The sequence below is a fragment of the Phaenicophaeus curvirostris genome, chromosome 4 (assembly GCF_032191515.1).
Source record: "Phaenicophaeus curvirostris isolate KB17595 chromosome 4, BPBGC_Pcur_1.0, whole genome shotgun sequence".
NCBI lineage: Eukaryota > Metazoa > Chordata > Aves > Cuculiformes > Cuculidae > Phaenicophaeus > Phaenicophaeus curvirostris.
The window spans coordinates 33,851,152-33,878,334 of record NC_091395.1 but is presented as its reverse complement, the minus strand read 5'-3'; the positions used below and the strand labels follow the sequence as shown (position 1 = coordinate 33,878,334).

At 36.4% G+C, this 27,183-nt stretch overlaps 1 protein-coding gene across 2 annotated transcripts in view; it reads left to right on the top strand.

Annotated features, from left to right (window-relative positions):
* The first annotated feature begins 4,901 nt into the window (after nt 1-4,901).
* Nucleotides 4,902-27,183, top strand: part of WDR17 (WD repeat domain 17) — a 44,898-nt gene continuing 22,616 nt past the window's right edge. For both annotated transcript variants that reach the window (XM_069855752.1, XM_069855751.1), the window contains exons 1-10: nt 4,902-5,159; nt 16,026-16,154; nt 16,526-16,709; nt 17,370-17,600; nt 20,161-20,412; nt 21,118-21,240; nt 21,511-21,698; nt 22,863-23,031; nt 25,027-25,118; nt 26,269-26,351. In XM_069855752.1, coding sequence (XP_069711853.1) covers nt 5,049-5,159; nt 16,026-16,154; nt 16,526-16,709; nt 17,370-17,600; nt 20,161-20,412; nt 21,118-21,240; nt 21,511-21,698; nt 22,863-23,031; nt 25,027-25,118; nt 26,269-26,351 — 1,562 coding nt within the window. In that variant the 5' untranslated portion in view covers nt 4,902-5,048. The remainder of the gene's footprint in view (nt 5,160-16,025; nt 16,155-16,525; nt 16,710-17,369; nt 17,601-20,160; nt 20,413-21,117; nt 21,241-21,510; nt 21,699-22,862; nt 23,032-25,026; nt 25,119-26,268; nt 26,352-27,183) is intronic.

Genomic DNA, 27,183 nt, shown 5'->3' with positions numbered 1-27,183 from the left:
GACAAACTTCTCAAGAGTTGACCTGATTTGCTAATAAAATCAGCATAATCTTTCCCATGTCCAGTTTTAGCTAGTTTTCCAAATTGAGAAAGTTAGTATTAGCAGATGAGTGAGAGGATACGGCTTGTGCAAGATGATATACAGCTGGATTTCAGCCACACTTTGGATATCCAGCCTCTCTTAGCTCACCAAATCCATTAACAAATACAAATAGATAGTGAGTAGAGCAGGGACACGAACAAGACCTGAGATATCTTAAATATTGCCTCGAGCTTCACAGCTAGAGAAAATTATTTCCAGTTTATCTTTTTTTTTTTTTGTTTACTTTGAAGTTATGTTCTCTGTGGGCTTAATTCTGCTTCAGACGCTATTTTTATTTTGTGTTAAGGGAAGTTCTTGGTACATTGAGTTAAATACATTGAGGAGGTATTTTTGTTATTTCTTATCTGCCATAGAAATGTACTTAAATATAAATTAAATAAGAAGTACTGTTGTCTTAACATCCAAATGAGAAAAATACAGTTAAAAATTATTACTAAAATATTTACTTTAAAGTCTGTTCATTATCATTTCAAACACAGATTTGCACTATTATAATCTAAATTTATTATAATCTAACAAGTTTCTGAAGAACATGTTAGAATGGAATGGCTTACAGTCTAACTAGACAGATAAATGTTATGAGCATGATACAAAAAATACATACAACATCTTTCTTGCCATGTTAACTGTTTGCTGACAGAATGAACAATCTTTTTTCTTTTTTTTACAGAAACTGGGGCACTTCAGCTTTAAGTATGTCCAAATTTTATTTGTAGTGATAATGGAACTGAGACAAACATTTCAGTATAGACATAGCTTTATGAACAAGGTAATGATTTTTCTCCATAGGTATGCAGTGTGCCCTTTTGGAGTTTTTTGACCAAGGAATTTGGAAATCAAAAAGAACTTTCTCTTTTCTTAAATGATTTGTGTATTCTTCACAGAAATTGAGAGGAGGCATCTACTAAGCCATAGTAACAATGGTACTATATATATATAAACATACTCATTTATATATATATATATTTAAGAGATGTTAAAGTTATTTTCTTAAAAAGAAAAGAAAATATAACCGTTTCATTGATTTTTTTTTTTTTTTTTTTTTTTTCCCCCCCCAAGATCCAGTAATGGAACATCCTTAGGAAGATAGGCAATCAAGTCAAATCCACTGCTATTGTTGGCAGCTAGAGCCTAATCTCCTCCATAAACTGATAAAGCTCAGTCTTAAAAGTAGCTACGTTTTTGTCCTTGTGTTCTTGTAGGAAGGTTGTTCTTAAGTCTCATCCCAGTACAGATCTGGAGATGATGATGGTCTTGCACATCTGTTACTAACAGCTTATTCTAATCACTGCGAGGTGGCCTGACTCTCCTCTATATCATCATGTCCTGAAAAATCCATACAGCTTGTTGGGAAAGAGGAATTAAGGGGAAAAATCAAGAAAACCATCTACAGCCCTGCTTGTATTCCTGCCATTAGTAGCTTGGGAGGCATAGGGAGGAAATTTTAATAGCTCGGGAGGAGTAAAGAAATTTAATTCTTAACCTCAGATGACCTAGGATCACCGAGACATAGGTTTGCTATGTCATTATCGTATGATTGCTTATTGCATAGTCTTACTGCAAACATTGTATTTTGGGATTTATTGTACAATATTTAGGACTGTTACGTGCTTTGTATTCTCAATATAAAGGTTCTTAGAGCACTAATTAATAAATAAAATCTGAGGCTCTTTAGCTGATTTCTTTGCTAGAGATATCGAAGCAATGAATTTACACAACGCCATACAAGCTATTAAAGTAATTAGTTTTTATATATCTGTAATTTAAGGAGTTCTTAAAAGTATTTTGTTCTTGGGTTTTTTGGTGTGTGGTTTTTGCTATGAAGATATTAACTCCTTTAATTAATTTTGTGGAGTTTAAAATATGTCAAGAGAAAATGCAAAGCTGAAACATGCAAATACAAGATAAACATTGACTTTGTTGTTGTTGTCTATTTGTAATTCTTGACTTTTGTAGCACTGAACTTTAACCACATATTGTTAACGTTCTTATCCTAAAGCATCACAAATTACAATATAACTATTATTTTATCCTTCTAACTGATTTAAAAGGTTTGTTTTTACACCTAGTCAATCAAACTTTGGGGCCAAGTATTCAGCTATTTTATCTGTGATACTGCAGGCAGTAATCTCCACAAACTCACAGTTTTCAGATTGCACATCCTTTCTTATTATAATATGAGGCAGAAATAATTAAAAGCAGTTGGCAAAACCCAATTACTATTTTACTCCTGCTGGGTAGTATCTTGAAGTCAATTCCAAAATGTATGTCCTGCCTGTTGTCCAGGCTTAAGGTGATTGAAGGCTGCCATTGTCAATAAAGTAAACCTTCACTCGAAATGAATCCAAAACTTCCCTGGGCAACCTGTTCCAGTGTCTCACCACCCTCATTGTGAAGAATTTCTTTCTGATGTCTAACATGAATCTTCCCCCTTCCAATTTAAAGCCTTTCCCCCCTCATCTTATCACTTCATGCCCTTGTAAAGAGTCCCTCCTCAGCTTTCTTTTTTACTTCAGGTACTGGAAGGCCGCTGTAACATCTATCAGGAGCCTTCTCTTCTCCAACCTGAACAATCCCAACTGTCTCAGCCTGTCCTCGTAGCAGAGGTACCCCATTCCTCTGATCATCTTCACAATCCTCCTCTGGACCCATTCCATCAGTTCCATATCCTTCTTCCCTGTCTGCAAACTTGCTGAGGGTGCACTCAGTTTCCCTGTGTATATCTTTGATGAAAATATGAAACAGCACTGGTCCCAGTACAGACTCCTGAGGGACACCACTTGTCACAGATCTCCATCTGGACATCAAACCATTGACCATTACTCTCTGGATGTGACCATCCAACCAATTCTTTATCCACTGAACAGTCTATCCATCAAATCCATATCTCCAATTTAGAGAGGTTCCTAATGGGACTGTTCCTAGTGGAAAATCTCCCTCCAATCTCAGTCCAGACTGAGAGATAAGGAATAAAGACTGCACAATTATGTGAAGAGGAGAGAGAAGAGTACGTGGTCCTGTATTGTCCATCTGCCTCAATGGAACTGTAGAAGGTGGCATTCTGAGTATGCTGGCTCATTCATAGACCTAAAACACAATATCATTGTGACAGTGAGGGACTTGGTGAGGGCTGTGGACAGTCTGGACAATGCTCTTGAGTGTGTGCTAATGTGACTTCGGGCAGGACGGAAGTCTTTCAGGCAGGAAGAGCCCCACCACCAAGATTTGAAAGCAGCGCCTACAGGATAAGATATTTTGGATTAGAGCTCAGATATTTGGGTTAGAGTCCTTCCTGGTTAGAACCAGGGAGGTTGTGCAGGTTACCAAAGGAAGCTGTGGCTGCTTCATCCCTGGATGTGTTGAAAGCTAGGTTGGATGGGGCCCTGGGCAGCCTGATCTAGTGGGATGTCTCTGCCTATGGCATGGGGGTTGGAAGTAGATGATCTTTAAGGTCCTTTCCAACCCAAACTATTCTATGATTCTATGACTGTGGATGCAGGAGATGCTAAGCATTGTGAAATGACCCCTTAAATTGACAGTATTAAATCTGTAATGCTAGCTTTGTATGCTTTTATTTGGCTTATTTTGTGTATTTTGCTTTTTTCTATGTAGTTACTTTACCAGAATTGTTCCCTCTAGGGGTTAACTCCTGACCCTGATAAGTGTAAAATTGTTTTTGCTGAAATGAGAGTACCTAGTTGTAAAGGGAGGATTGTGAAATGTCTGCAGTATAGGTTTGATCATAGAATAGCTCATGTTGGAAAGGAGTCATAAGGAAGAGCCTTTTCCTGATGTCAGGCTTGTGCTTCCACTGATGTAATTTCATTCCAGTTCAATTATTTCTTGATTAAACAATTGACTTCACAGTCTAGATTTTGCATTTATTATATTACTAATCTTGGGAAACAGCTCATTAATCAAGTACAGAAAGACAGAGGTTGTCTGGCTTCTGTATTTTTTTGAGAAACTGGGATTTTTAGATCTCCATAATCTGTGTTCAAGATTTGATAGCTGCTGCATGCATGCAGTCAGGGAGATTTGTATGCTAATGTCTCCTAAACAGCACAGCTGATTAAGTGTGCTGCTGCAGTACTGAATTTTGGTGTGAGCAATACAGCTTTTATTCATCTTTTTACCTCTTGTTTTCATTGTATAGTGCACAGTGAAATCTGATGTGAAACTTGGGAGCGTACCAGAAAAGAATAACTAGCTGCAGAAGGAGTAAATGCAGTCATATACGTGAAACTCTTCCAAGGGAAGAGAAAAGCCCCAGAAGCATTCCAATGAATTAGTGAAAATTAGGCTTTTTAAATTTTCCAGCCAGTGCTAGTGGCTGTACCTGACCCCTTCAAGCTCTGCTGGCTGTGAACAACAGAGGTACAGATCTTCTTTTCTTTCCTTTTTTTCTCTTTTAAAAGAATGTTAAACATTAAGATGTTCGGCACTTGTTATAATCATGGCCCCTCCTACTGTGCCAGTTGAAACCACTCCCTACATCATAACCAAAACATATTACTCCCCATGATTCTGAAGATATTTACATTTCAATACAAGCTTTTGTGCGCTGAACCACATTTCTTACAGACAGTACCTTTGAAAAAAAGGAAAATATTTTTTTAGGAGACAATTAGGAATGACTCAAGCAGCACTTCATTTTCAGTGCTTAGCAGCACTGGAAACTTGAGCTTGAAGCACAAACCTGCTTTAATTTTAAAATACTGGAATATATAATCTAGTAATTGTTTTAGTTTTAATGTCTGTTTTCCAGTTCAGGTTCCAATACATATAGCATTATATTTAAAGCTAAAGTGCTAAAGTATTTCAGATTATATATTTCTGAATGTAAAGCTTATTGATGTAGAATTGTATCACGGAGTTCAGATATGATCTTTGGGCAGCTTGTTGTAGTTTTGAGTAAATTTTAGCACAGGACTCATTGTACTTACATGTGTTCCAGTTCTGTATTTTTTATTTCAACTGTGCTTTCTGTCATGGCTTGGATGACATATATTTCTCACTGGTTTGATGAAGATGATTGGTATGAAGGACAACAAAGAGTAAGAATTGTTTAAATTAATATTCTATTTTACTTCCTTTATATTTTCCTTCTTTAAGCTGGTGTTTACTATACATTACCATAGGAGTACTAAGAGAGTATTTTTAGTAGTTTTAAAGAGGTCTTGAATCATAGGCAAGAACATCAAAAATTTTATTTTTGAAAATTAATGTTGCTAGATGGATATAAGATACTGGAAGTTTGGTAACCACTTACTTGCTTTTTTTCAGCTGCATAATTTAATAAGTTGCAATTCTTTAATATGTAATGAGATAGAAATCCAACATTTAATTTTATTTTCTTAGTAGAAGTTAATATACTGTGCATAGAGTAAATTAAAATCATTATTAGTAGTAATTGAGAAAAACAAAAATATTTGGGAGTTATTAAATTTACATAGGGTCATTTCCAAGTTGTATCTTGGGTATCTGTATATTAACGTTTTTTCAAGGAGGTTGAATTGTTACCATAGCAACATTTGCAGAATATCTTAGATTTTTAAAAATGTTTATTAGCTGCATGCCTTGAGCAAGCTTGATCTACTGCAGCTTTCGTAGAATTATGGTGGGAAGTGAATATAAATCACATTTCTTTTTATGTATCAAGCTCTTTTATGTAACCATGTATTTGTGTGATTTCTGTTTCTCATTTTGGTGGTATATTCTCAGCTATAAATTAGAGTGCAGGAGATGCTATTGAAACATAAAGGTCAGCAGCAGTTTAATTGTATGATTGTGTATTACTTGGTAATGCCAGTTAAATGTTCATAAGTATTGAAAACTACCAGCTATTAATAATTGTCCACTGTTTTCTTTTTACATGTCACTCATTATATGAATGTTTCAGATAAGGAGTTACCTTTTCAATAGCCGCTCATCAAGGATTCAGGTGTGAGATATACCAAGAGGGTAGCATTATCTGAAATCAGAAGTGTTCTCTTGGTAATTTGCCAGAAGAAAAGCATTCTTCTGCTGATTGCAGAAACTCTAGGTTGGAAGATGGCAACAAAATTCTTATGGAGATTTTTCATTGCTTCATACTGAGATCAGACTTGGTTGTATGTATTTCCTTGTAGTCCATGCAATACCTGAAAGCTAGTTTCATAACTAGAAATTGCTGGTACTGTTTTGTTACCACTGCTAGATATGATCTCTGGGGTAGATTAGATACATAATTCAACATTATTGGTGATGTACTGTTACAAATGACAGCATTTCTCCATGCTCTATTTCAAATCCTGGTATTGCTCTTGTTAAAGTTGCACAAAAAAGGATATTCTAGTTAAATTGTGGACGTAGTTAGTCAAGATGGTCAAAAATACTCCTTTGTAAGATTTATCCAAGCCATGATTTTTTTTTTAATGTCAAACTGTTGGCCCTTGGTTTTCTAAGCAGGTTTTCTATCTTGGATTAATTTTTTTTTTTTCATTTCAGGTAAGTGTTTATTTCTGTAAAATACTGTCTCACGTTGCAATTGCAAATCAAGGCTTTTTCCAGACTTTAGCAAGAGGTCCAAAACTTCTTGCCTTGTGAAGCTAGAGATACTGTGGTTAAATCAGTTCTAGAAGTAGTTTGGTTCCGAGTTCATGCTTTCCATGAGGCACAAGAATGCCCTGTCCCCATATGTAGGAAATTCATCAGGAAAGGGAAGAGACCAGCGTGACTGAGTTGAGACCTGCTGGTCAAACTCAAGAACAAGACGGAACTGCCCAGGCAGTGCAAGCAGGGACAGGGAACCTGGGAAGTGTATAGGAACACTGCCCAATTGTGTAGGGATGGGGTCAGGAAGGCCAAGGCACATCTGGAGCTGAACTTGGCAAGGGAAGTGAAGGCCAACAAGAAGGGCTTCTACAGGTACGTCAATCAGAAGAGGAAGGTCAAAGAGAACGTACTCCCACTGATGGTTGGGACTGATGACCTTGTATCAACAGATGAGGAGAAAGCTAGGGTACTTAACAAATTTTTTGCCTCAGTCTTCACTGATAATCGCTCTCCTCACCCCTCCTGGGTCATAGAATCATAGAATCACTAGGTTGGAAAAGACCCACTGGATCATTGAGTCCAACCATTCCTATCAATCACTAAACCATGCCCCTCAGCACTTCATCCATCCATCTTTTAAACACCTCCAGGAAATGTGACTCAACCACCTCCCTGGGCAGCCTGTTCCAGTGCCCAATGACCCTTTACGTGATATTTTTTTTCGTGATGTCAAGCCTGAACCTCCCCTGGTGGAGCTTGAGGCCATTCCCCCTTATCCTGTCCTCTGTCACTTGGGAGAAGAGGCAGGCTCCCTGCCCTCCACAACCTCCTTTCAGGTAGCTGTAGAGAGCAATGAGGTCTCCCCTCAGCCTCCTCTTCTCCAGGCTAAACAACCCCAGCTCTCTCAGCTGCTCCTCATAACACCTGTTCTCCAGCCCCTCACCAGCTTTGTTGCTCTTCTCTGGACATGCCTCAAGATCCTCCTTGTGATGAGGGGCCCAGAACTGAACACAGTATTTGAGGAGCGGTCTCACCAGTGCTGAGTATAGAGGGAGAATAACCTCCCTGGACCTGCTGGTCACGCCGTTTCTGATCCAAGCCAAGATGCCATTGGCCTTCTTGGCCACCTGGGCACACTGCTGGCTCATGTTCAGTCGGCTGTCAACCAACACCCCCAAGTCTTTCTCCTGCAGGCAGCTTTCTAGACAGACTTCTCCTAGTCTGTAGCACTGCGTAGGGTTGTTGTGCCCCAAGTGCAGGACCCGCTATTTGGCCTTGTTAAACCTCATGCCATTGGACTCTGCCCAGCGGTCCAGCCTGTTCACATCCCTTTGCAGAGCCTCCCTACCCTCCATCAGATCCACGCTTCCACCCAGCTTAGTGTCATCCACAAACTTGCTAAGGGTGCACTCAATGCCTTCATCCATGTCACTGATAAAGACATTGAACAGGGCTGGACCCAGCACTGAGCCCTGGGGAACCCCACTTGTAACTGGACACATCATGGGAGTACAAGATGGTGTCCAGGGGGGGTAAACCCCTCCCCCTGTAAAGGAGGATCATATTCGTGACCACCTGAGGAACGTGAACGTATATAAGTCTATGGGACCTGATGAGATGCATCCCAGAGTCCTGAGGGAGTTGACCAATGTGGTTGCCAAGCCACTCTCCATGATATTTTAAAAGTCATGGCAATCAGAAGTCCGCCCCGGTGATGGGAAGAAGGGTAACATTGTGCCCATTTTTAAAAAGGGTAGAAAAGATGACCCTGGGAACTACTGATCTGTCAGCCTCACCGTTGTGCCTGGGAAGATCACGGAACAGATCCTTCTAGAAGCCATGTTAAAGCACACGAAGATGAGGAGGTGATTAATGGCAGACAGCATGGCTTCACCAGGGGCAAGTCCTGTATGACCAACTTCGTGGCTTTCTAGGATGGGTTGATCACAGCAGTGGACATAGAAAACCAATGGATGTAATCTGTCTGGACTTCCTTAAAGCCTTTGACATGGTCCCCCACAACATCCTTCTCTCTAAATTGCAGAGATATGGATTTGATGGTTGGAGTGTTCGGTGGATAAGAAACTGGTTGGATGGTTGTATTCAGAGAGTACTGGTCAATGGCTCGATGTCCAGATGGAGATCTGTGACAAGTGGTGTCCCTCAGGGGTCCGTACTGGGACCAGTGCTGTTTAATATCTTCATCAATGATACTGACAGCAACATTGAGTGCACCCTCAGCAAGTCCTCAGATGACACTGAGCTGAGTGGTGCAGTTGCCACACTGGAAGGACAGGATGTCACCCAGAGGGACCTGGACAGGCTGGAGAAGTGGGCCTGTGAGAACCTCATGAGGCTCATCAAGGCAGAGTGCAAGGTCCTACACCTGGGTCTGGGCAGTACCCAATTTCAATGCATGATGGGGATGATGAGATTGAGAGTGACCCTGCAGAGAAGGACTTGAGGTGCTGGCTATTGAGAAGCTTGACATGAGCCAGCTCTGTGCGCTCGCAGCCCAGAAAGCCAACCACATCCAGGGCTGCATCAGAAGTGTGGCCAGCAGGTCAAAGGAGGTGATTCTGCCCCTCTATTCCTCTCTTGTGAGACCTCACTTGGAGTATTGTGTCCAGTTCTGGAATCCTCAACATAAGAATGGTATGAAACTGTTGGAACAGGCCCAGAGAAGGGCTACAAAGATGATCAGAGGGCAGGAGCACCTTCCGTATGAGGACACGCTGAGAGAGTTGGGTTTGTTCAGCCTGGAGAAGAGAAGGCTCTGAGGAGACCTTATAGCAACCTTCCAGTACCCGAAGGGGGCCTATGAGAAAGCTAGAGAGGGAGTTTTTACAAGGGCTTGTAGTGATAGGACTAGGAGCAATGGGTATAAACTGGAGAGGGGCAGAATTAGACTGGACATAAGGAGGAATTTCTTCATGATGAGAGTGGTGAGGCACTGGAATAGTTTGCCCAGGGAAACTGTGGCTGCCCCATCCCTGGAGGTGTTCAAGGCTAGGTTGGACGGGGCCTCAGGCAGCCTGATCTAGTGGGACATTCCCTGCCCATGGCAGGGGGGTTGGAACTAGGTGTTCTTTAAGGTTCTTTCCAACCCAAACTATTCTATGGTTCTATGATTTTGTTATTTTGTGATTCTATGAATCTTGGTAGGTGTGAATACCTTCATGTTTTTAACAAGATAAATTAATTGTACAATATCTGGTGCTTCAAACTGGTCCCATTTGTTAGGGTAATGAATTTGAAACTGTTAGTTTGCACATCACATTTTCATCTCCAATGGGTTTTCCCACAAAGATGGGTAAATATATTAAATGTATTTAAGGGGACATTGCTTTTATATCACTAAAGATGATCTTTAATTTTTACATTATCATTGACATATTGACAAAAATACTGGAATCTGGGGACAATAGTCTGGATGAGAAATAACTGGTTTATATGTCGAACATACAGGAGTGACAGCAAGCTTTCCAAATAGGAAAACATACAAACCTAACTGAAGATAGCAATAGTAGAATGAACAGAATCAGGAGATGCCAACACTTTATTGCATGTAGCTATCAGTAACTAGGGGTTTGTGTGTACAGAAGCATACTGATTAACATAGGGATATAGTATATTTACTTTTGTGTGAATAGGCACTCACCTGGAGAGGTCATATGGACCACAGTCGCTTACAGTATACGCATATGTTTTTGATTTTGCTTGATGGGTATAAATTTATGAATACTTATAACATGCAAGAACATCTCTTGACAATTAAAGGATGCTACGTGATGGATTTAAAGAGCTATTACTATTCTGCAAATATTTTTGCAGTACAAACAGGAAATACAACAAGCAGTAAAATACAGAGTAGCTGAAGCAGAGAAAAAAAGGAGTTAGGTTAAAATTAAAATGGTGTCTGTTAAAGAGCTGCAGTTGCCAGGCTACTGACACTGCCGTTCTGTGTGTGTAGTGCGGCACAATACTCATTTTTTTTCTCCTGCATCCTTTAGTAACTGCATTATTCTGTGAACACCACAGTTTAGTTCCTTCATCTGTCAAGTGATTTCATTCTACAACCAAAGCAAGATTTTGCATTCTTGGGAGCAGCAAGGTATTGGAATGAACATGGAAATTCTTAAGTGGTTTACAAAATTTGATATTCATGCCAAGGTAGGGATTATTAGGCATTTATTGTTAAGTTATTGATATATAGCCATGTGTTATGTATCTAGTCCATTCAGTTGTTATTTCTAAACAGTATTAACTCGATGGTATACAGAGTTTCAGTGTAATTTTTTTTCTATATTTAGCAACAAGGATGGACTTAGGACATTTCTACTCATGACAATTGAAAAAAAAGGGTTTTGTTGTCCTCCCTCTTCCCTTCATCTCCTTGGAAACTGTGGGCATCCTTTGATAGCTTTCCCGGTGTGGGAAATTTTTACATGCACAGTTTTTCAGTGTATATTTAAAATCCAATATAATTACTTGTATATCCCTTATTTTGAAATAAAATGCCTTTTTAACAATGTATGGAAAAATCTTCATTCTATAAAAATGCAATGTGTGAATTCATAGATATCTATATTTATTCAGTTATACTTAATTTCTAGTTTTCTGCCATTTTACACAAGTTATTCTGAGAAATGCTGCTTTCTATATTGTGCTACAAGTTATGTTCAACAGAAATCTGTAATGGCTGAAAAGATCTGCAGGAACTTGCTTTAATGCATGATACTTAGAAGAGAATAAGAGTCAGAATGCCACACAACTGTAATGTCTTCTAGTTATTATTGTACTGAATTTCAAAGCAAATGCTTCTATTTAATTACAATCTTTTTGTAAAGCAGTATATAACTCTTTACAAGGAGCAGGAAATAGTAATGAGTTTAAACCAGCAAATATTAGTAAATGAAGTACAGATTCTTTTCCTGTAATATAGCTCAGAATATTTTACATATGTCATTTTTTTACATATGCGTAAATAAGAAAAAATCTATATGAATAATCAAGGTTTAATAATACTTCGTAACTATAAACTGATAACTCAATGAAATAGCAATAAATCACAAACCAGCATTTTTCATCTAAAGGTTGATCTTATTTAGCAGACGTTTTCATTTGACTATCAAACTTTCACAGAATCACAGAATCACAGAATAACCAGGCTGGAAGAGACCCACCGGATCACCGAGTCCAACCGTAACTTTAAGGAAACTTTAAGGGAAATAGTACATTATCAAAAAAAAGGTTGTTTCAAATTAAACTTGTGAATGAGGCTTCTATAGGTGAATTTCTGCAAAAACATATTAAAGTTACCTTTTTTCTTTAATGTAAGTGTAGAAGAAAGAGAAGACAAATCTGTTCTTCTGTTTCACACACAGTACTTACTATTACATATTTTTACAGGCATACATTTAGAACTAGATAGAAATACTTTTATAGTCATTTTATGACAGTGATTTTTGGTCATGATTAATCTAGCCTGAATTCTAACTAGTGACGTACCTTTAGAAACCATTAAAATACGCTAAACTATGCAGATATCCTGATGACCTGAAAAAAATACATAAAAACCCCTAAACTGTTGATCAGCTGCATGGAAAACATGGAAATAGTTATGCCAGTAGTGAAACTATCTCCAGACTCAAAATGCTAGTCTGTTTTTTATGATCATAGTAATTGTAAAACTGGTATAGAGCACCACCTTCTTTTTGACCTAGACTTCAACACTTAGGCTTGGAACCCTCCATGTTCTCAACTACATAGAATAGTATTTTCTTATAGACTAGTTTTCTTGTAGTCAGGAATAACTTTTCTCTCTCATCAAGGCAGGAAAGGAAGATCTACTGAATATGGGGCACAACAACCCTATGCAGTGCTACAGACTAGGAGAAGTCTGTCTAGAAAGCTACCTGGAGGAGAGGGACCTGGGGGTGTTGGTTGACAGTCAACTGAACATGAGCCAGCAGTGTGCCCAGGTGGCCAAGAAGGCCAATGGCATCTTGGCTTGGATCAGAAATGGTGTGAGCAGCAGGTCCAGGGAGGTTATTCTCCCTCTGTACTCAGCACTGGTGAGACTGCACCTTGAATACTGTGTTCAGTTCTGGGCCCCTCACCACAAGAAGGATGTTGAGGCTCTGGAGTGAGTCCAGAGAAGAGCAACAAAGCTGGTGAGGGGGCTGGAGAACAAGCCTTATGAGGAGCAGCTGAGAGAGCTGGGGTTGTTTAGCCTGGAGAAGAGGAGGCTGAGGGGAGACCTCATTGCTCTCTACAACTACCTGAAAGGAGGTTGTAGAGAGGAGGGTGCTGGCCTCTTCTCCCAAGTGACAGGGGCCAGGACAAGAGGAAATGGCCTCAAGCTCCACCAGGGGAGGTTTAGGCTGGACATTAGGAAAAAAATTTTCACAGAAAGGGTCATTGGGCACTGGAACAGGCTGCTCAGGAAGGTGGTTGAGTCCCCTTTCCTGGAGGTGTTTAAGGCACGGGTGGACGAGGTGCTAAGGGGCATGGTTTAGTGTTTGATAGGAATGGTTGGACTTGATCTGGTGGGTCTCTTCCAACCTGGTCATTCTATTATTCTATGAATATTTTTATACAGATTGCTGCAGAATCCTACAAGACCTGTTGTTGCTCTGAAAGAAAAATTTGTGCAATTCTGTTCTAGCATCTGTAAGAGATCTTAACTTGCAGTCAGTTTTACCTGTAATCAACCTGTGAAATAAGCAAGATTTAAGATAATATTTTCTTACAGATTAAATGTCGTCAAATCAGGAATCTCTTAGCTCCCATCTGAGAAGGTAAAAAAGTGGATCTATACAGAACTAGTCAAATCTGTCATTATTATGAAATAAATATTTGTGCACTCTTAGTGTCTAAAGACACCTTAACATTTAATCAATTTATCATGCAACAAACCTACAAATTAAACCTATGATAATCCAATATTATACATCTAATTTTCTTCTACTTCACCATGGCTTTTTAAAATGTTTCTTATCTGTTTGCTGACATACATAGTGCTTTAACCATCATTTTCTGTGGAATCAAGAGCAGAAAGCAAGAGTTCTGGTTCCAGGTGTTATTCTGCATTTTAGTAAACTGCAATGTAATCAACTAGATGACTTTAATTTCAGAAAAAGAGTTTGCTAGTTATTTTTTCCATTGAGACTGGAAAAAGTCTGTGTTGCACTCCTGAATTTCACAAATCCAAATATTTCTGAATTCGTATGATTGATACTTTAATTGCACAGGAGGGAGCTCTTTATTTTGTAATTTTACTTAGCAGTAAAAGAATACTGTATGACAAAATCAGACATTTGGAGTCCCTTTTTTGTCACTTCATGGTGATGATGATGATTCTTTCAATAATAAGGTAGATTTTTCTGTGGAACTCATGTAATTTAGATTGGTTGCAAATGAATTGCAAGATGATGCAATTTATAGAACTGTTCCCTCTAGAATCTGTAATTTATTTGCTGCAGAAGTCAGATGAATTAATATTGTTGGAAGAGACAAAGAGGAAGTCTAATACTCAAAGTACTAGTCTGCAGCAGAGCTGTTTCTTGTGATTTGTTTTTCTGTTTATTTCTGTTCTGTTGTCGTACAGTTTCCCTAAACAAAGTTTTCAGAGGTTAAACATGATTGTTTCATCTTCTTTAAACCCTTAGAACTCAGAATCTTTAATCACTATAACTGCAGTCAGTGATATCTTTGAGATGATCAGTCCAAAATATTCAATCTGATCCTGATTTTCTGCTAGAAAAGCACCCAAATTAAGTCTCTTTTTTTTTCTTTCACACTTTCCGAAATGAAAGAGAGGAATTTATAGTCTCACAGAGACCACTTCATATATTTATTCACTACTATTTATCTGCCAAGTAGATACCCCAGCCATATAAGAAAAATGGAACATCAAATTGATCGTTCAACTTAATTTTCATCTCTTTTATATAGTAATTAAAATGAAACTATTAGCATACTTTTACAAAGTTTTTTTTCTAAATGCATCTTAATACTGATGTCATTCTTAGAAAAAAAAACCCTCCATCCAGTTGGAATCAAATAGATGGAAAGTGATCTGCAGTGATCTGCATATCTCTCCGAAAGCTGCTAAATGGCAATGCATTGCAAAACCAACTATTGCATTTAATCAGCAGTTGCTCCCTCTAAATGTTTGATATATTGGAAGTCTCCTTTTTTTCTCTTTTTGGTTCTCCTTTGACGGGATTAAAAATGCACCTAACATTTGATAAAGTGAACGTAGCTCTCATTATCTTTTAAAGATTATAGTCTCAGCTCTTTGACCTAAGGATCTCACCCTCCATGTATATACTCCATGTAATGTTTTTCCACATAATGTCCCTTAGTCCATTAATCTATCTATAGTACAAACATTTCCTTAAATGTGACATTCTATAACGTAATTGGAGGGGTAAGTTTTGGTAAGGACCTTAACCTGAGCCCATGCTGAAGCACTGAGTGGTGTGGTGAAACTCAGCAGAATTTTCCTTCATCGATCTGCGCAAGATGATGCTTTTCTGCCAGATCTCTCAGTGATGCAAGTATGATTGTTTTTCTGTATTAGGATTTTGCTCCTAGCCCAGCTTAATTTGTATGTACGAAGAGGTTATCTAAATATTCTATGTATGGGTAGTGATTTCAGTCAAACTCCCAGGGCCTTGTTTGGATTGTTGTGACTTCTGTGAAGAACTGGTGGGTCCTTTTTACAGCTATTTGGACCTATTCTGCCATTTGGATCACCACACTTGCAGGCTGTGATCCACACAGTCATAATTTTTTTACCAAATCTGCAGTTGTTTGGCCACTGGAGACTTGTATAGTAGTGATAAAGCCACAATTATTTCTGCAGGTTGATGGAGCAGGCGCTGCATCAGTTGTTCAAGGTTCAAGCCAACTGTCATTTGTATCGCGTGAAGACTGGTTTCTAAGTGAATTCAAAGATTCTGTAAAAACTGATGGCCTTTGCTACTTGTCTGCTGCAAGTAACTGCAACAAGGCTCATTTTGAATGTTTTCTTAAATCACAAGATCACAGAGTGGTTGAAGTTGGAAGGGACAAATCAAGGACTATGCAAGTTTTCATGTGCTGTCCCCCTCTATTTTTTTCTCCCAAATGGTTTCCTGTGAATGATATTAAAATCCCTTTCTTTTGTAGCACTGAAGTCTGTAAACATCTACTTGGCTTTATTTCAGCTACATTCATTTATACCTCATAAACATAAGATATTGCCGTTAAAACATAAAGGCTAGCTACATTTTTAAGGTACATATATATATACACGTTATTTACGGCAACAGAAACGTTTATTCTGTTCTTCAACATTCTATACTCTTTTTGTCTAATGCGTTTCTGTTTTAAAGGCAAAAATGTCACAGGTTAAACAAGTGGGACTTTTAGCTGCTGGATGCCAGCCATGGAACAAGGATGTATGTGCTGCTAGTGGGGACAGATTTGCCTACTGTGCTACCCTTGCTATTTATATTTATCAGGTAAGGTTATTTTTATTTAACAGACTAGTTATGTTTTTATATTGTTGTCTATCTCACTTTCAATAATATTCATTCCTATAAATAAAGCATTTTAGGTTCATGTTTGAGTGCAGTTATTAATGGAATATAATAATTTATGAGTGAAAAGAGGATAGTCTATTAATAGTGGTTGGGCTAATTAAATATTTAACATCTTTTCTGTCCAAATGTATGAGAACTTAATTTACTGAGATGTCAGGTACTGACAGTTGTTAAATCCACTATAGATGCATCTGTAAATCTAATACTGTTATAAGAACTATTTCCAAGCCAATACTTAAAATAACCTTACAAAATATAAATTTTTAAAATTAATTTTGCTTTATATTTAGCTGGATCACCGATACAATGAATTCAAGCTCCGGGCAATTATGTCTGAGCATAAGAAGACAATCACAGCCATATCTTGGTGTCCCCACAATCCTGACGTGTTTGCAAGTGCCAGTGCAGATAGTTTAGTGATTATTTGGAATGTGACTGAACAGAAAGTTGTGGCCAAGCTGGATAACACAAAAGGTATTTTGGACATGGAGATCTGTTTGATCCAGAGAACATTTTCATGCGCTGGTATCAAAAATATTTTATATAGAGTAAATTTGAAGTGGTTAGTAGCCATATTCTTGTCAGATTTGTTGCAAATAATTTTAGAAAATAATGATGGTGTGTTTGAGTAAATTGTTCTGAACCATCTAGTAACTGGTAAAGAAAGAAGTTATTCTTTTTTCTGAAGTACTTGACCAAGTCAAGAATTTACCTTGCCATTGATTTCTTGTTGACCAGGCAACCCCCCCCATTTTTTTTCCGTCACTGTATAAAAGTATAAATAATTACATTTTATGTTTTCATGATAACATTACAGAAATGAAAGTGAATAAAATGTGCCCTTCAGCAGATTCAAGTATAAACTACCAGTGAATTTGAAAAAGAGTTTTTGTTAAAATGCCCTAATTCTTGTCTACCTATGTCTTCTCTCAGGACTTGAAACTGCTTATTAGGAGATTATAGACATTTACAGGATTACAGGTTTATTTGCCACCTTTCCCTATCCAGTTCTAATTCATTCATTTCAATCAAAACCATTGCCTGTCTTTCTGCCAGGTGTCCTTGACTCCTGCATTTGCATTCTTGGAAAATAGATGCAACCTGGTTCTTACAAGGTTTATTTGTATGTTTCAGGAATTCCTGCGTCACTTAGCTGGTGCTGGAATGCAGGTGATGCAGTTGCATTTGTGTCCCACAGAGGTCCATTGTACATTTGGACTATCTCAGGACCTGACAGTGGGGTAACTGTGCATAGAGAAGCACATAGTTTCTTGTCGGATATCAGTCTGTTTAGATGGCATCCAAAGAAAAAAGGAAAAGTAGTATTTGGACATACTGATGGAAGCCTATCTATTTTTCAGCCAGGTAAAAGCTGATATTGTAAAATATTTATTTTTACATATCTCTCTCTTATTTCTACCTCTCTATATGTGTGTAATTCTGCACTTTTTTCATTTAGATTTTGTAATGTATGCGCATATATAAAACTTATTCTTAGTTCATAGTATTCCTACTTCTTCCATATCACAAAAATATGTTTTCTTAGATGCAAAGAAAATGCTCTATGCTCTTTATCTTCTCCCTTTTGTGACCAAGATAATATCGCAGTTTTCAATGAGTACAATAAGCTGGTTTTTTAGGGAATAACAACCATGATCTACTGAACTATATTTCCCAGCAACTTTGTTCTTTTGCATGGGCTGACTTGAATCTTTCACTTAGTCTCTTGTTTGCTTGCGTTTGTTCTAGAGCCCTGTGCTTCATATTCAATTCATATTCAATCTGCGTTTTTGTAGGTAGAATCTCATGTCACACATAAAATTGTCTTCATGATTCTGTTCTGTCAGACAACATATGGTAAAATATTTGTCTGAAATCCAGTAGGCACATTTGTGCATACTTCACAAATACTCCAGTAATCTGCTAATGAAGATGACTTGTTGATAAGCTACTTTGAAGCTAAAATTTAACGCTCTTTCATAAATAATTTTCTGTATTAGGTGGACTAGTTAAATTTTTTTTCTGGCTATTTCTTTTTCCTTTACTAAAAAACGTTTTTCAACTTTGTGAACTTACTTAATAAATTCATTAGAACTGAAAAGAAAATGTTGCACTTTAGCCTTTAAAGATTAACCTTTCAGGTTTTAGTTTTTAAACTGTTTAGAATTTCACTTCCTCAAAATTATTCAAGAAAAGTAGTACACTTTCTCTTGGATCATTTTAAGTGTTTTTTAAACCTGAAAATGCTTTTGATGTACAATATGTAAAAATGTAAAAAACTTTAACCAAACAGGATTTTTGGTTGATTTTTACGTTACAAAAAAATCACTGAACTGCAGAGGTCTACTTACGAGTTAATTGTCAGAACCAAGTAGCAAACTTTACTATGTGGGATGAGGTAGTACAACAAATTTATTTGCGTTCAAGAAGTACAATCACTAATTGAAGTACCATAAGGCTGCCATTTAAAGCCCAGACTTGTATGCAATAAAAAAATCTGAGTATTTTAATTCCCAGGATTATATTCTTGCAATTCAGATGGTGACATCAGAGCAACTTTGAAAGAATGCAGGCCAATATTATTTTTCTTTTAACTTGTGTTCTTCACGCTACTAGAAAAATATGAAGTTTTTTTTTTAAATAAAAACATAGATGTGTTTCAGGTAGATCACAAAAATGAAAAATTTTGGTAAACAGATAAATTCATTAAAATATGTTTCAAAATTAGGTAATATTGAAAATGAGATTGTAATACTATAATAAACTATGTATCATTACTGTAGTTACACTTTCATAAATGACTTCAATATGTGTCTAAACATTTGGATGTAATTGAAAATGTAGGCTTATTAGAGTTATCTATTTAATCAGATACAGGTATCTCGTTTGCAACTTATAGTCACAGTTCATCTGACTTTTGCAATTGGTAGCTTTTAAAAAATAATGATATTTAGAAGAAGGTAGTATTGGTAGGTTAACCATAGGCCCTCCATTTAAAAAGAAAAAAAATTAAGGAAGGGACATAAAGAATTGGTACTATTCATCAGTCATTAATGAATATAGATGGATCTTGGCATTTATCATAATTTGACAAGTTAATTGTATTCTTCATTACCAAAATAGGAAATTAGATTAAAAACTGAATAATGGAAGATGTCAATTCATAATTTCTAGATAGAGGGGTACAAAATTAGTTTGTTTTCTTACTACACAATCTTTACTTCAAAAATTCAAATCTATGCTGTTAATTATTCATTTGGACTGTACATTATCTTATAAAACTAAGAACCAGTTCTCTGTAAATCAAAAAGTGAGAAATAAGCGTGATTTTAAAAATTGTTCCGATAATATGGATCATCAACTGAAATACGTTTTCTGTTATACACGTGTCAAAGTAGATATTTCATGGCCTGTTCTGTCTTCAAACTATATGAATGCTTCATAATTGCACACAGAGTTTTGAGAAAGAAGAAAAATCTAAAGGCAGTTCTTCATAAGCACTTTTTGGGCTGCTGCAATTTTTTTTCTAGTTCATGCTGCTTTTATTTTTGCCTGTATTTGCTGTGGTATGCAGATTTACTTACACTCAAATAACTTTCATTTTAGGCTGTGCTGCAGGCTTTTACTCATGGTAATAGTTAAGACAACGTATATGATTTAACATACTTTTCCTTAGTAAAATATTATGTTAGACCTGACAGCTGTTTCTATTTTCGGTGGTATTAAAAAGAAAGTAGGATCTGATAGAGCCAGAAGTACTTTAACTTAAATATTGCAAAGGCAGCTTCATTAATTTCATTGCTGCAGACAGCAGAGCAGGCTGCTAAAAATTGCAAAGCAAAAAAAATGTTTCCAAACCTTGTCACTATTGAAAGGATTTAATAGATTTCATTTTCAAATAATCTGTTTTCTTGTGCTCTTTAAGGTTCCAAAAATCAGAAACATGTCTTAAGACCAGAGTCTCTGGAAGGAACAGATGAAGAGGATCCAGTTACAGCTCTGGAGTGGGACCCTTTGTCAACTGACTACTTACTTGTTGCTAATTTACATAATGGTATTCGACTAGTTGATTCTGAATCCTTGTCCTGCATCACAAATTTTAATTTTCCCAGTGCAGCTGCATCTGTTCAATGTTTAGCCTGGGTTTCTAGTGCACCTGGAATGTTTATAACTGGAGGTAAGCTGTTTATTTCCTGATTTATACGAAGTTGATAAATATAGGACAGGGTCTTCAAAATTGGTACTTCAAGTTTGGTCTTTATTTCTTAGCATTTCTACTAATAAAAGCACATGTGCATTGTACAAAAAAAATACCTAAGACTGTAGAAAAGAACGGAAGAGTACACTGAGAAGTTTTTAGTTATTTTGTATTTGTTGGGTACATAAGCTGGTTTTTTATACTAAATAATATTTTCTTCATGCACACATTAGCAACAGAATGAGAGTTACTTTGGGAATATAAATAAAAATTCATTGTACCTTTGGATGTTACTTCTTGTTCCCCTGCTTTTATTTCTCTATTTTTAGCATTTTTTTAAAATATCTATTATATTTCCTAACTCTTTTCTACACCATTGACACTGGGGCTTAGGTTGAGGTACTAATGGGGAATGGGAATGTGGGAATATTGTATAACGAGACAGTTTCCGTAGAGCTTATCCACGAAAGTTTAAATAACTGATGTTAATAAGTATTGTTGTTAATAGGGATGTTATCATGGAGATGACAATGCCTGCTTATAAAATTCTTCTTAGGATTCTAAGTTTAATTTATTGTATTTTTCCTTAAATCAGCCCTTAAACTGCATAGTTCTGTGTACGATAAAAGGAGAGTAATAAATCAAAAGAATAAATGTTTGTTTGTTTTTTTTTAAAAACCTCAGATTCTCAGGTTGGTGTGTTACGTATTTGGAATGTTTCACGTACAACACCTATAGATAATTTTAAATTGAAGAAAACTGGATTCCATGGTTTGCATGTTCTAAGTTCGCCTCCAAAGAAAAAGCGTAAGTAATTTTGATTGTTACTCAATGCAATAACTGCAAGGTAAAAAAAATGTGTTGACTCTGCAGTTCTTAATTAAACAAAGTACCCTCTAGTGCCAGAGGACTAGACAAATGTGCACTTCATAAAGTCCTTATTTAGTAGGCCAGGCTTGATACAAGAATTCTGCATTTTTAATCTCTTTGGCATATAAATCATTTTACTCTTTACAGTTGTTATCAAATGGGGGAAAAAAAATAACCTGTTTATATATTTTGCTTCATTTTTTAAAGCATGTTCATCTCAGCATCTTACTAAAATTCGCCATACTTCCTCAACAAGTGAGGCTGTTCCTCCTCCAACTTTAACCCAAAACCAAGCATTTTCTCTTCCTCCTGGTCACGCTGTCTGTTGCTTCATGGATGGTGGAGTTGGGCTTTATGACATGGGAGCCAAAAAGTGGGATTTCCTTAGAGATATGGTATGTTTCATCTCTGTCTTTGGAATGAGAATTCATTTGGCTTATAGGCTTCTAACAGGAAAAAATGGAGAATGAAGTCTCTGCAGCACTGAAAAACAGTTTCTATCGTTAAAAAGAGTCTAAGTTTCTAGGAAACAAAATGACAGTTATGAAGTTGGAAGTATTTCTGTATTGTAAAAGACTGAATCATTTTGAAAGTATTCTGGCAGTTTGTTTTCATCCAGAAATAAAGATTTAAGGGTTTGGAGGGTTTTTTTAAAGGAAATTTTAATTTGGTGGCCTCAGAAATATTACCTGGAGGGTTTTTTGTGATCCAGAATAAAAGTTCTATTCAAGCTAGAGAGAAGATACATGCAGCTCACACAGTGAGGTCATTCAGTTCGAAATTAAGAAGACCAAATTATTAAGTCCTCTTTGAAGCAGAAATTCACAACTGGGTTTATCATGTGTTGTGTATGCCTGTTCTTTACTGGGCTTTAGGTTATTCTTGAGAATTTTTCTTATCTCCTCTTTTTCTGTTTCCTTTTCATTGGAAGAACCTGAATAATTTTCTGCTGTACTCCCATACTTGTTGGAATAGAGGTTGCTGGTTGGTCTTCTTTTTCCATTTTTAATGGTTTTGGTCCCGTAAAGCAACTGAGATAATATGTCAGGTTAGATTCTACGAATGCATGTCTTGGAAAACAGGAAATTGACACATGACATTTCTAACAATTTGAAGTTTAAACTACAATAGAGCATAAGACAGTATTTAGAACACAGAAAATTTAATGGAATACTAGAAAACTCGTAGAACACGATCAACATTAAAGCTTTATCTTTTCAATCAGATACTTCATGCTTTAAAAAATTGTTTTTTCTTGTTTGTTTTTTTTAAAATTAAAAATTTTAATTCAGATTTTTAGCTACTTGGTTCCAATGGAAAATGCTAACAAATCCCAGGATTTTTGTCTTTAATAATAATCTGTGAAAGGGAGGAGTGTTATAGGCCAAGCTATTTTATGCCTTTTAATTTTGACTTATGATCCATAATACAGAGGTTTTTTGGACTCATTATTCATCTTACATGTTATAATATAACGTATTCTAGCGTTTGATCTAGAGTTGGACTTCTGAAAAAAATCAAATGTAGTAAAAATGGATTAAATATTTGTTTCATTTAAGGGACATGTTGAGACCATCTTTGATTGCAAATTCAAACCTGATAACCCTGATCTTCTTGCTACAGCTTCATTTGACGGCACAATAAAAGTTTGGGACGTAAATACTTTAACAGCGGTTTACACATCTCCTGGTAATGAGGGGGTTATTTATTCCATTTCTTGGGCTCCAGGTAAGAATATTTTGCTTTAGGTCTGTATATTCTCTGAGTTAGCATTAACTAGTAACCATCTGCATTATAAAAGTATTCATTTGAGACAGAAGAGTATCTTGTAAGATTTAAACATAACTGAACTATTATGTGTAAAACCTATAGAATTCAATGCTTCAGGCCTTGCTTAGGCTTATAAGGAATGATCTCTGTAATTCATACCAAGTCAAAATGGAGAGAGGAAGATCTTCAGAGCCTTTCTAGCAGTACAGTATGTGAACGATGAAAAGGCTTTCTTTTTATGGGAAGCAGCTGATTAATTCAGAATTCAGATTCTATTTTGTGCTGAAAAAGTGGAACGTATGTCCTTAGTTCTTTCTCTTCCTTCTTTGTGTAGGATTGTAATCACTGAACAGCTCTGCTTTTGCTTTATTAGAATAGGGAGTACCTTTTCTACAAAGCATCTACTTTTTTCTTAGAGAAGTCACTGAAGTCAGTGTGAAATTTTAGTCTAAGAACTGTTTTGCAGCCCACTTAGGTGAACTTGGGAATAGGTTTCTGATAGTTACTAATAACAGTAGTTGTTGATAGGTAGGCTTTCTTGCTTTCTTGTTGTGATTTAATTCTTTGGACAGTAGATGCATTTTAAAAATTCTAAATAATTCAGCTCACTGCCGTTCTCTCCTGTGCTTTTTAACTCTAAGAAATAACAGCTGATGGGGAAAAAATATTCTGATGGGAAGCCATATGTAGTTTGCATGTGTGAAATGAATTTACACTTATTCCATTTCAAATAGTCTCTCACTCCTTGCTTCTTTTCACGGATAATTTGTCTTACTGTATTGAAGTTATGAAGATATGAAACATGATGCTTTCTTTTGTACATTTTTTCTTTGAAATTTAAATTTAGTTCATAGTGGTAATTTACATTAAGAGAATAGTTTGTTCGCTCGGGGGGTGCTTTTCAAGTCTTACATCCTGATTTAAAAAAAATAAAAAAGAAATTAAGCTTATTGGGAGCGTATGCTTCCAAGTTCATTTCCTTACCATCCTGTCTCAAAAGTTCCTGCCCATCACCGGCAGAAATTTCTCTGCTTCTTTCACATCCCTTGTTTCTACAGAATTCCTGTCCACTTCATACTATTATTTATCTTCATTCCTAATATATAAAGCAATGCATGCCACCATTTTTATTTGGTCTTAAAAGACCTTTAAACATAATGATTATTTTTTTTCCTATCATTCTCCTACCTGAATCTCTTTCTATCTTATATATGTACGTTTCTGGACTTCCCCTGCATAGATTGCCTTTTCTACCTCTAAAATGTGGTATAAAATAACAGTCAAAACTTTACATATACATGCCATATAGCTATTTATGAAAACTTATAACTATATTGGGATAGAAGGTCACTGTGGTGCAGAGAATTTGGTGGCTTTTGCATTAGGCCTGAATTCAGTTTTCAGATTCTCCCTATGGAGTCATATATTCAGATTTTCTGCCCTGTAGAGTGTGGTTAGAGATTCAAGTACATTCTCAATGGGCTTAGGTGCAGCAGCGGTGCAAGATTAAGAAAGCAAAGTACTGTTACGTGTTTTGTCATGTTATTTCTGATTTGGTTTAGTACATAGGGAATATTAAAAAAATGCTCTAATTCCTACAACTTTTAATTTTGAAACATTAAGATTGTATCTCTTTTTCATTTTGTCATATGCATCATAGACACTATTTTCTTGTCACCATAGATGCAAGTCCTTCAGAAGTCTTTGAGAATACTTTTTGCAACAATATATTTTTTATTTTGCCCTTTCCTCAAAATAGGATGTAGAAAAGCAGGTCAGGCTTTTATTGAAATTGATAATTGTGGCATAGTGTCAAATACTGGCCTTAAGCTATGAAAAACTCTTGTTTATGTCCCATTGATATCTTCTGTTTGTATTACATTTCTTGACTTTAATGTAGAAACAAATTAGTCAAACTATATTGTGAGATCTTACAAATATCTTTCTCTAAAGGAGATCTGAACTGCATAGCAGGTGCAACCTCCAGAAATGGTGGCTTCATCTGGGATGTCCCAAAAGGCAAAATGATAACCAGATTCAGTGAGGTAAAATGAGATCATATCTTTTTTTGTCTATATGAAATGTAAGTTAGTTGTTCCCTCTGATGTCACTAAAGAAAGATGGGTCAAAGCTCATAATTTTTTTTAAAGGTGCTATAATATAAAAATCTATAGAATTAACTATGAGGGTGCCAGTTTATCTCTGAGGCTGAAGTACTTTTACTTCCTCAGTCTGGGTTTGTGACATGAAAATTATGAAGCTCTATGTGGTCTCCATTATCTTAAAATTGTTCTTATAGTGTTACACGGCAAAAGCATAACATTCTTAAATGTGTAAATGTATACAGGTATGTAGAGTTTAATGGGTATCAAAATGTAAGGTGGTGTTCTGTGTTTTCAAATATAAAGTCCAGAAAAACTGTTCAGTCCCTGAAGTCTAGACAAATAAAGCTTCATTTTGCAGCACATGAAGTAATATGCTTTATTTAGAATCTTGCCTTGTATTACCTGAAATCTATGCAGGCATTTGCAAGTCCTGAAACAGTAGCATAATTGTTATTGGCAGAAAGAGCTATTTCATACTGAGTTGTAGTACTCCATACCATTTTGTGTATTCTTAGTGTAAAGCTGAAATCTTCAGATTATACAGACATAATTAACTGTGCCATCTGCATCAGAGGACAAAGGATGCTCTTTAAAAAGATGGTGCGAGGAGCATTGTAGTAAACAATTCTACCTACATACCTTCAGGAGTTTCTAGCACTCAGAAGATTTGCACTTGTTTTACTAAATATCTATTCTCAAACACTTGTCAGGAAGATGTCTCACTTAAAATTTTCACATACTGCAATTATTCATGCCCACAAACCTAATAATTCCAACAAGTAGCTAACTTAATTCAGCCTTTAGGTTCATATACCTGTGGCTTGCTCATTCTTCAACTTAATGCAGTTTTGTCTCTTGGATCCTGGAAAGTATGGCACGTTTACTGTCTCTGCCCTCAGTCCCATTTTTTTGGACTTGGATTTTCAAATATCCCAGCTATATTGGGGACTCGTTATAACGTGGTTTTGTGCAGTATACTTTATTGGGAGAAAAGGGCCCATACAAGAATAAAACATAAAAGATGAGTCAATAGATGAGAAAAAAAGGGGTGAATTATTTCTTATTGATAGGTATTTTGCATTTTTTGAAGCATGGAAAGAATGGAATCTTCTGCATTGCCTGGAGTCATAAAGATTCCAAAAGAATAGCAACATGCAGCAGTGATGGATTCTGGTGAGTGTTACTGGAAGAAGAAAAAAAATACTAAAAGCACTTCACAAGTCAGTAAACTTTGACCGTGGTACTATTAGTGGTTAGTTTTGTAACTGTTCTTAGTGGCCAAAGCTTGGATTCTATTTATCTTGTATACTTGTTAAAAGAGATTTTTTTCATGATTTTAAGGAAAAAAAAATTAAGGAATAGTGTCTAAGACACTAGTGAAACTGAATATTGATTTTTATTTAGCCAAGAGTATTCTTCTATGTTTCTTATCTGTAGATCCGGAGAACGCTCTTCAGAAGCTCTCTCACTTGTCTTCAGTTTTTAATTCTTTTTTTTAAGCTTCTTATTTTAAGGACAAGTAATCCCTATTTTAGAGCCAAGTAATTGCAGTTGTGTTTTTACAGTGTATAAGAGTTTGCTTGTAAAAACCTGCAAATTGCTATTGAGAACAATATAGCAGGTATTGTATTTTAGGACATTCTTAACTCTTTGGTGGTTCTTTTCATTTGCTACCCATGTTATTTCAATTCAAACATAATAAGAGAATGAATTTCAGAAAACAACCAATCTATTTTTTTCACTTCTTCCCACCCCAATCTATTTGTACCTTAAAGCTATAGCTGTAACTTAAATTTTGGGCTGTGAGGATCCTTTCAGGGAAGGAGGTGCTATAGTAGACTCTCAAGTCCAATTAAATGTTTTGTTGGGAAATTATTATAGTTTGCCTTGTAGTTGAGGGGCCATAGGAATAAAAACTCCTCATATTGTTTCTGTACACATTTTTTTTTTTTTGCTATCTGCCTTATTTACACAGAAGCAAACATAACTTTTAGATAGCCTACAA